The following is a 10,000-nucleotide window of genomic DNA, read 5'->3' as shown; positions in this document are numbered from 1 at the left end:
TATGATGGGCAACTATCTCCTGCGGTTCGGAGAGGACTCAGCTGTTAGTTAGTATCCCCTTGCTTTCGGGGTGGACCCTTTCACTCTATTTTATTATATACGCTTAGCGAAAAGAATGTTTTTTGATACACCTAGGACATGGATTCTATATGAACCAATGGATCGTGACAAGTCGTTACTACTAGCAATGACTTCCTCTTTCATTACTTCATTCTTTCCATATCCCTCTCCTTTGTTCTCAGTTACTCATCAAATGGCACTCAGTTCATATCTTTAAGTTCGATCATTGACAAGGTTCAAAGAAAGGGTGGGCTATTGATAAAGAATCGATTCCAAACCACAATGCTAGCAGATGAAAAAAACCTGCTTTTCTTTTCTCGCTTCCGCTCCCGTACAGTAACGGGATATTAGGGTAGCCACAGGTAATAGGAACTAGTTTGAGGTAAAGGTTCTCCCCGTGCTGGTACTAGAAAAGGTACTAGTTAAAGTAGTAGGTTTGGTTACAGGAATTAGGTTGGTTATAGGAAATAGTCTCTAGTAGTGGAATAAAAACCTCTTTGTTTCGTTGCCTACCCTTATATAATAGGTAATGTCTATCATCACATTACCCTTACCTATTGATTAAGGTGCGAAAACAGTGGATTCCTCGCAAAGAGTATTTATTTGTCTAATTCTTCCTGCTAACAGGGCTTTTTCCCTTCCTCCAACATAATTCGATGCCATCCTCGTCTACTATTGAATAAATCAAGTAGAAGGAGGGAGAAATTACAAAGGATCAAGCAATTCAAAGACCGGTCCCTGGCTATACGAAAACAACGGATTGTACTACATCGAAGACTGAGACCACTTGTACAGCTTTTTCTGCTAATGGAAAGCGTAGGCCCACTGGAATACTTTGACTTGTAAGGCTAGCATAGCAAACCGGAAAGAGAGGTACGAAAGCGGATGGAGAGAGGATGGAACCTTCTCCTACTACATTTCGCACTTTACCTACGATGGACCACTAGACGACAACAAAGACTAGACAGATTGGTTACCGAATGAAAAGACAGAGCTTTGACATCCTCAAGTCAGAAAGAAAGGCTACGGACAATGGTCCTAAAAAAGGAAACCAGCCCATGGATATACGACAAGAACTGATTGGACCACTGGCCAAACAGAACGAGGAGAAAGGGAATACAATACATCAAGACGGGGCTAGACCGAAAACAAGATGACCGGCATACCGGACTGAGGGATAGGCCGATAGTTGGACCCACGGGGCGGTAACAGCCTACTTTCTTGGAATGGAATGCTTGCACAGATCCGCTTCCTCCACTTCTCGGTAAGGTTAAGGTGGGGGGTCTTTCTGAGGCTGAGGCTGAAGCTTAGAAGTTGCTTGCTTCCGAATCACTCTTCTCCCCAAGATCTTCCTGGCGGCCCAACTAGTGATCAAGACGCAGGTGCCGAGAAAGACGTTGAAGACTGATCCCTTTCCAAAAAATTGGACATTTCTTTTGCTGGTAGTTTGAATCTTGTGGTGGTTTTGAACAAGATTGATGGTTTGAACAATTTCGGGGGTTTGGCAAAGCAAAGGCAGGGAATAAAGATGAAAAGGATATCAATGACTTATGAACCGGTGAGCAAAGCCCTATCCTTAGTCAAGGTAGTAGTGCGCTTCAGAGAATCTGAAATACCGGTGAAAGCTTCTTCAGGTAATGCAATTGTGGAATTCCGTTCAAATAGAAAGCTTTTGCTTTTGTTTGGCCAGTTCAAGGTCAGTCTAGAGCCTTCCTGTTTGAAGGATTTGCTGCTAGACTTGCTGGTCTTACCGTCGATGTCTTCTATTACTGGCTTGGCCGAAATGAAAAGAATACCGATAACTGTGATAGAAAACTTCTACGCTAGCTTTCTCTTTCTTTTTCTTTTTCAAAGGAATATCTTATAAGGCAAGGTAACTATCAGACTGGCTCACAGCTTCAAGCACTACAGCGAAAAGGGATACAACTGAAATAAAGGAACTAACTGGATTGCTGGCAGAAAGACTCCGTTAAGGAATCTTAGTCAATCAGAGATAGAGATTCGGATCTTAGGATTAGGCCTTATCTTACTCGCTACAAGTCTTTCGCTTGTGTGTTTGCAACATCCATTGCTTCTGACTATGTCGATGAAAAAGAAAGAATTGAGTTTGAAAGTGTACTGTTAAAGTGGACAACAATAAATTAGTGAAAAGTGTCTTAAATAGGTCCACCTCTTGCGAGTACCGGGAAAACGAACCACATAAAAATGACATTATTGGGAATAAAGAAAGATTCATCTGAGAAATCGCAGTAGATCCCACTGACCTGAAAAGAAGAAATGAAAGAGATCACATAAAAACTTCTCTCCACAAAACTGTGAAAATCCCGGTGCTCAATCCACATCTTATGAGATTCTAAATGACTTCTAGTTATTCCCACCCTCCCGGGGGAGTACTTGATTGATGCAGAAGGCATTGAGAACTGAGGTAGATTAACCAATCAATTACGGAAGTGAATGAGATAGTGTGATTATTCAGGCCTTAGCTCTTTTGAAACTGGCCCAAGTCTCTCAATCGGAGCAGGCCCAAACTGAAGGAGTTGGGTATGGCCCCTGGATGGTAGCTAAAAGTCATCAACGAAAGAATACTCAAAATAGAGGCAGGCCTTACCATACCAGGCCCAATCGCGCGGCAATCCAATAGATTTGGCCCGTTGATGTAAGAACAAGAGGAGCCCACCTTGTCCAAGCCAGAAAATAGTGGAACAGAGAGGATTCTAAACCTGGGATATTTCTAGAGGCCGTAGTGCATCGCGTGGTAGGCAACCCACTAATAGTAAGCCAATCAAGCCCACTTTGGCTGAGCCCACATTGAGTTCAGGCATTATGCCCATAAACCCTTATTGATACACCTGTCGTTGAGATCACCCCGGGTGTCCCCATGTCGTCAACACTGAGTCAGCTAACTCTCTCGTTAACCAAAGTATAGCTCCTAACCAGAGTTCCCCTTCTATCACTCCCACCACATGTTAGTCTGAATCATCAGCTATCCCTTATCTCTCCTCACAAAACCTTTCTCTTCCTTCGTCTTCATCTCTCCCTTGGATTCTGTGTGGTGATTTTAATATCCTTTCTATCAACCCAACGAAAAGGTGGGGCGTGGTGCTCTTGATCATAACGCTATGGCGGATTGAAAGAATTTTCATTTTCAGCAGCAAGCTGGGCTTTTTGATCCCGGATTTTTAGGAAAGATTTTCACCTGGATCAATGATCATCCTGGTAATACTCGTGCATGGGCTCGATTGGATCGTGCTTTGGTTAAGAATCTTTTTCCTTGCCAATTGCCTTCAGCTTAGGATCACTCATTTACCTAGGCTTTTGTCGGACCACTTTCCTCTTTTGATGGAACCATATATTACTACTTAGTTGCCATCCCCCTTCGTTGATAGCTGTGGTTAGATCATGACTTCTTTCTTTTGTGGCTGAAAAATGGTCTTATCTTATTTTGACATCTCCTATGACTAAGCTTCAAGTGAAACTGAAAAATCTTTGAGTAGGCCTAAATTCAATATAAATAAAGCAGTGTAATTGTCAAGTTTTTGGAGATCTTTCTGTTCAAATGAGGGCCACAGAGGCTAATCTTCAACATAATTGGAATGACGATACTCTCGGCCAACTTAAGTCTTGTAAAAAGAAACTGAATGCCTTGCTTAGGAGGGAAAATTCTTTAGGAAAAAGCTCGGGTTAAGTGGCTTACAGATGGGGATCGTAACACAGCTTTTTTTTCCATGCAACTTTGAAGGCTTTCCCCCAATCTGCGGTATATATGAAAGACCGTGTCGAAAGTGAGTTATATGCAAATTTTTATATGGGACGCCTGTCTAGTTCTCATTGGAAAGGAATGAGCTTTAGATTATTTACTGCCTCTCGCCTGACACAGTTTGACACGCGGTGATACCAGATTGGCCCTTTATTTTTTTTATCTATATAGTGGTCTAAATAATAGAAGGAGAATACGCACGGGGAAAAAGCAAGCGTCTGATCAAATCAATCAAGAGAGCTAGCTTCGGTCTCACGTAGGCAAGGACGGAGCTGTCGAGTGAGGATTGGCCGAGGGGAGTTCCATCATGTAGCTGGGTACAAATAAGCCAGTCAAAGACAAGTAGAAGCCAGTGAAAGAGGAGTAGGCAGGGTACGACGAAGCCAGTGGGGTACGTAAACGGGGAAAGATCACATGGTTTTGTACTGGTCAGCTTTGGGCTGGAGATTGACGATTGACTGAGCGTGCTTTGTCGTGGTGGAGTACTCTCTGACGGATTCGCTCTATTATTGCGTCCTATTCCTGAGGGAGTGATCGGGATTAAGCCGCGTGGCGATACCCGCGAAAAACAAAGGACTATTCGCTCTTTGGGCTGGGCCTTTCGTACTCCAATCCGTACGGGGAAAGGACAATTATTCAGCGCACTAAAATCTAGTGGATGGGGTTCAATATTCATGAAAAGCCGGGGTTGAAACATGTTATGAAACTAAGACAGCTTATCTTACTAATAATAAGAAAGAGTTAAGCGCCTCCAAGGCCTATAAATAGAAGCTTCTTTCAGTCTCTATTTTCAAAGAGAGAGGTAGACGTCAGAAAGAAAGACTTTCAGTAAGACTTATTCCAACAACACTCTTATGGATATCGCCGGAAGACTTGCAACAATTCAGCAAGAAATAGGTCAGGTGGAAAACGAGAAGGTTCAATGCCAACTAAGGCTGGGTCTGTTCTGGGAGCATCCGCCTGCTCTCGATGCGGAATACGTAGGAAAAATCATGCAATCGATCCGGGACCGCATTCGCGGTCTGGAAGACAGGAAGAGGGAGCTGCTCGAAGAAGAGCAAGCGCTCATTGTGCGGGCTGCCACTCTCGGTGATCGATCCACTGGGGAGAATTAACAAGCCCTTAAAATACTGTTTATTGTTATGTTTAATGTTGTTCTATGTCTTTTGTTAACAACATATGTTCTTAGTTCACTTTGGTTTGTTGTGTTTAGTTGTGTGGCTGGTCTATGTGTGTGTAAGCTTCCTATTTTATGTATTCCCATGTATCAAAACTTGCTTGTAATGCTGGAATGTGTCTCTCAGTTTATTTTTGAATTTCTGATGTCGAGTCGGCCCTTGAGGCCAAAGAGTCTGTAATCAAGTTGTGGTTTGCAATGAAATAAAAGATAGATTTGCTACATATAAGCTGGAGGATTTTATTTAGAATAATGATATCTTTCAAATATTGACAAAAACTCAAACAAATAGCGGACCGCGTAGTGGGCTCCCCTTCTAATGATCACTGCCCCATGCAGGTAGATGAGGAATAAAACTTAGATTCAATTCCAAGAGTTCAGGCGGACTTGAATCTAACATTTCAATATTCCCCTAACGCCATAAGCCCAACTTCACTTGCGGCTTGGCCGGCAATCAAAGACGCAACTAACTCACTTTAGAGGTCCCTTACAGTCTATAACTGGTGCTTGACTTGATGGGAGAATTTCCTTAGAATGATGACTTCCTCTCGGGCACATGCTTTCGAGCTTGAAACAGGGTATGAAATGGAATCTATTTAAATAAATGACATAATCTCAGCTATGAATATGGGATAGCAGAAGAGGCTTTCAGGCCTGGCTAGGATTCAGATGCTAAGTCCAAAAGGAGAAGACATCGGGTCGCGAACGGATAAAGCAGGGGCTTCGGGCTACCGTCGATTCATGTCTTAGACCTAACAGTCAAGATTGAAAGAGAGGCGTAGTATTGCTGAATAGAATGATTCTTCCCAGAGGAGAGGGTGAAAGAAAAGAATGCAAGGCCTATTTTTCCAGTAATCACTAATCGACACAGATCAAAGGAATGGGGGTTTTCCTTTATTATCTATCCAATTCAACCACTGAAGGCTGAATGGACGAGGAAGGGCTGAGGCCAGCATCTCCGGGTCATCCATCTTATTTGATTGAAGATCTTAGGCAACGGAAAGGGCATTTATCGGAGAAGGTCCCACTCTGCTTGCGTCCGCTAGCTGACGACGCGTGTAACGCATGCTCCTGTTCCGCGGCTGGCCGACGGTAACCTTCAGGTCATTCTATGAATAAGCCACACCTACCTAATTTCCCTTGATCTTACCCTTCAACTAGTTCTATTTTCATCAGAGCTGTTTCTTTCTTGATTCTCCTACTTACTTCTCTACTTACCCTAGGCTATTTATTATTGCTTGTCTAGTAAAGGAAACTAAACTATTGACGATTCTCTCTCCTTCGCATTCAATTCATGACCTAACGACTATCCCTGTTTCGGGGAGGGAATCACTTGCTGGATCGAACCCTCGGATAGGTTTGATCGGCCTGGTCTCGGGTGGTGGATCGAATGAACACTCAACCGCGTCATCACGGCAGCGATGGATGTCCAAATATCTTCTCAATAAAGGCGGGTAAGGAAAGTCCGAAGGCTAATCTGGCAACTGATGGCTAGAAGGCGAAACTTAACACCTTTCCTCCATGTCCGTGTGAAACATCGGGATGAGCTATCACATAGAGGGGAAAACGTGGAATACTGTTCTAAGGACACCTTTCCTTTGTCTATCGGCACATGAAAGGCTTGGGCCATGAATAGCTTTTTGGCCTTGGCAAAAGGTACTCCAAAGACAAAGCGAACTCCTCAGCCCTAGGTTGCCCCTCATAAACTAATCTATTAGTAAGCAATAAAGGATCTGCCACCGCTTTCCTTGACGACTTATGCTGCTGAGTCATATGATGTGATAGTCAAGTCTGATGCCGCTTACTCAGTAGACGATACAATTGTTGTAGCTTAATCTGTAGATGATACCACGGATGTTGTTGAATCAGACGTTGTTGCTAAACCATCCGCTTTAGGTGGTACCACACCACAGGAAGACCATAACATAATATAGAGTACCCATCGGGTAAGAATAAAGAAAAGATAGGACCTAGTTAGCTCTATGCAGTTTCCATTCCCCTTTATATTTTTGACCCAAGAAGACTGCGCAGGGTAGTACCCATAACTTGAACTAGGAACTGGGCATTAGAGGGCCGAGTCTTCTTGACTTTCTGAGTGTTCTGCTTTATCCGATGTTTTAGCAGCCGCCACTTCATCAGTTGTTTCCCTCCATGTCTTAGCTTGAAGGGTTCGAGCTCATTTGGTCATGGGTTGAGAACTGGAATTGAACTCTATGAGATCTAATCTCCCGTTGTTCCTCAGTTGCTCAGTGGTAGAGTGGTCGGCTGTTAACCGATTGGTCTTAGGTTCGAATGGTGAGATTTGATTCATTCTGAATGAACTCTGAATAAAGGCGCTCACTTTGACCGTTAAGAGTAGGTTATGGCATTCCTGTCTTTCTTTCTTTCTCTCTCATTCATGACCTAACGGCTATCCCCGAAAAGGCATGCTTTCAATGGAAAGCACATAAGCAGTCACGCTAGTACGCAAGTCAGCTAGGCACACAGGGAACCAGATGAGGCAATAGATCAATCTTTCTCAATTCTTCGCCACAGCAACTGGAACAATCCCTTCTACCACCTCCTACCCCTACGATATCCCACCTGGTGCCGAGGGTTCTTTCTCTGACTTCCCGCATTGGGCATTCCTAACAGAACGCCTTAGATAAGAAGAGAAATGAATCTATATCACAGCTGGCACTAGAGAATACTGGCTCTTATTCCCCGTAGTCTGTCTAAAAGTATAGATCACGGCTTGCCCAGGGGATATTGATCTTACACCCTTTCTTCACGCCTAAGAACACCAACAAATTCGTCTATATCAGACCGGAATCCTTCTCTTACCGTATCTCTTACCGTATTGGGAATTCCTAGTTTCTATAAGCTCCGATGTCATATATTCGTCATTCAAGTTTCTACCCCCAAATGGTCAATCCGCCTTTGAGGGTCCGGCAACAGGCCTTGTAGGATCCTACTTAGACCGATCCTTAGAACAAATTCTCTGGGTCTACTGACATTTCTGCCTAGCCGAACATGGCATATTAAGATGAGAGGAAGGCCAACCCGGGAAGAGGAATGCTTAGAGTTAGGTATTCTCCCTGCCTGCCCTAGTGCAACCTATTCGTTGAAAAGACTAGCAAGCTATTCTCTAACAGCTACTCTTCTTGCATTCCTCCTTACCTGTGTGATATGATATTGATTAGGAGGCTTTTTCGCACAAATAGACTTTTCTAATGGTTGGGACATGAGGATGTTGAAAGTCACATTCTGCATACATCAAATAGGCCATAGAAAGAGTTTGACTCATAGGCGTGTGATAAAAAGAAGAGATGCTTCAAATCAAAAAGAATATTACGTTACCGACTGCCCGGTAAATGCTACTGAGGATGAGTTTGCTTTTCCATAAGCAGAGTCAGAACCTGACGAGGAGAAGGTTCACGTATTCACGTAGAAGATGATGCCACTGGAGAGTTCACCGAAACATAGTTGTATCTGCCGAATCGTTATACTACTACCGATACCAATACGATCGATACGGAGTCTGCTGAGCGAAACGTACCGAGCCTGCCACTTCCTAACCCAAAAGGAAGGAGACGACTTGCTCGGCATTCAAAGGCGAAAAGCAACTCAATTGAATCCGGTTTAGCTACTAGCTACTTTGAAAGGAAAGAATTGATGCCATTTTTTTGACACCTGAATCAAAGATTCAAAGAAAAGGAGTCCTGGGACCCCCTAGGATAAAGGTTGGAATTTCACCTACCTCACAAGCAATCTTTGATCGAGTCTTCCATCTGGGCCCGGGGCCTTCTGGCTCGTCAAGTTCGGAAAGTTAGCCCACGGCGCGGTTAGAAAAGAGTTGAATACCCCATCAAAGTCTACGGTTCAGCCGGAAACTAGTGACCCTTCCAACTTGTCCTCGATAGAGGCGCAAAGAAGTAATGCCCGAGAACGGCATTATGGAAGACTTTGTTCATTTTTTCATAATCAAAATGATTTAAATAAGGATTATCCTTTCGTAAATACGGAAAAATAAGTGGTTTCGTAAAGCGATAAGCACTCCGGCTTGAAAGCCAGCAAGACAAGAGAAGAGTAGGCTTCAAAGCAACGAGCGGAGCGCCAAATGCTCCAAGAGACTTAGCCCTAGGTCCGTTCTAGATGAGACAGAGACTTCAAAACTGACTCCACCAATCAAATCCGCAGATGTCGAACCAACATCTCCCGTTTTATCCTGAATTGTAAACGGAATCGCGGACAAGACACTCTTTCAACCGACCTAGTTCTAGCTTTTGATTCCGAATTCACAGCGTATGTTTTGGCTTCCTTCCTGGGAAGTCAATTCAAAGCTTCAAAACCCACCTCCCTTCCTTTCAAAAGTAAGGCATATATGCTTCTTTGCAAATCAATCAAGTTTCTTTCTTTCGGAGCGCGCTTAAGGCTAGGGTTAACTGCAGCTAAGTGATTGCGTAGGGATTAGCTATCTCAACTCTTCGAGTCGAGTTCTAGTTTTTCAACCGCAGGACGTGGGGAAGAATCAGCACAGTGCTTCTACTCACATGTCGGACTTAAGGGGATTGAGCAACGGATCCTGACGTGAAAGATGGCGAGGTCGTCCACACTACAACCACTATCTCCGCCAGCGCGAAGGTCAAGGGAATCCAGTTACTAAATGAATAAATTGCAGAACAGTCACTAAAATCACATTTAAGCTGTCTAGTCTAGTTTCGTAGGGCGCCCGGCGCATCCTAACCTGCTGCAATTGCGTTTGCTGCTCTTGCTGCAGTAGTGGTGCCAGCGAAAAAGTACTCATACTAAAAGAAAAGGTGTTCACTTAGATAGGCAGGGAAGAAGACCCAACTTTCGATTCACTTCAGTGCAACGGGATCTATTTATCTATCTCCTAACGATGGGAGCAAGGTTCGAAGCCCAATGTGTTAGAATGTGATTCTGGTTGAGGCTTTCTTTCCCTTATGTCTAAAGGGGGACGTTCGCGGAGTCCGTGCCTTCCGTACCACCACAATTATGGTCAT

The 10,000-nt window shown here is 43.8% G+C and overlaps 1 protein-coding gene, besides 1 other annotated feature.

Moving 5' to 3' along the window:
• Positions 1-277, top strand: ND2 (NADH dehydrogenase subunit 2; one part of a trans-spliced gene, as the record gives it; the window's edge cuts it). Coding sequence (YP_006460152.1) covers positions 90-277 — 188 coding nt within the window.
• Positions 278-7,163: 6,886 nt separating this feature from the next.
• Positions 7,164-7,384: a sequence feature (chloroplast-derived region 10).
• Between the last annotated feature and the right edge of the window lie 2,616 nt (positions 7,385-10,000).

The sequence above is a fragment of the mitochondrial genome of Mimulus guttatus, assembly GCF_056151865.1.
Source record: "Mimulus guttatus mitochondrion, complete genome".
In the NCBI taxonomy this organism is placed as follows: Eukaryota; Viridiplantae; Streptophyta; class Magnoliopsida; order Lamiales; family Phrymaceae; genus Erythranthe; species Erythranthe guttata.
Note: the sequence above shows the minus strand (reverse complement) of the source record. Positions and strands in the feature narration are given on the sequence as shown.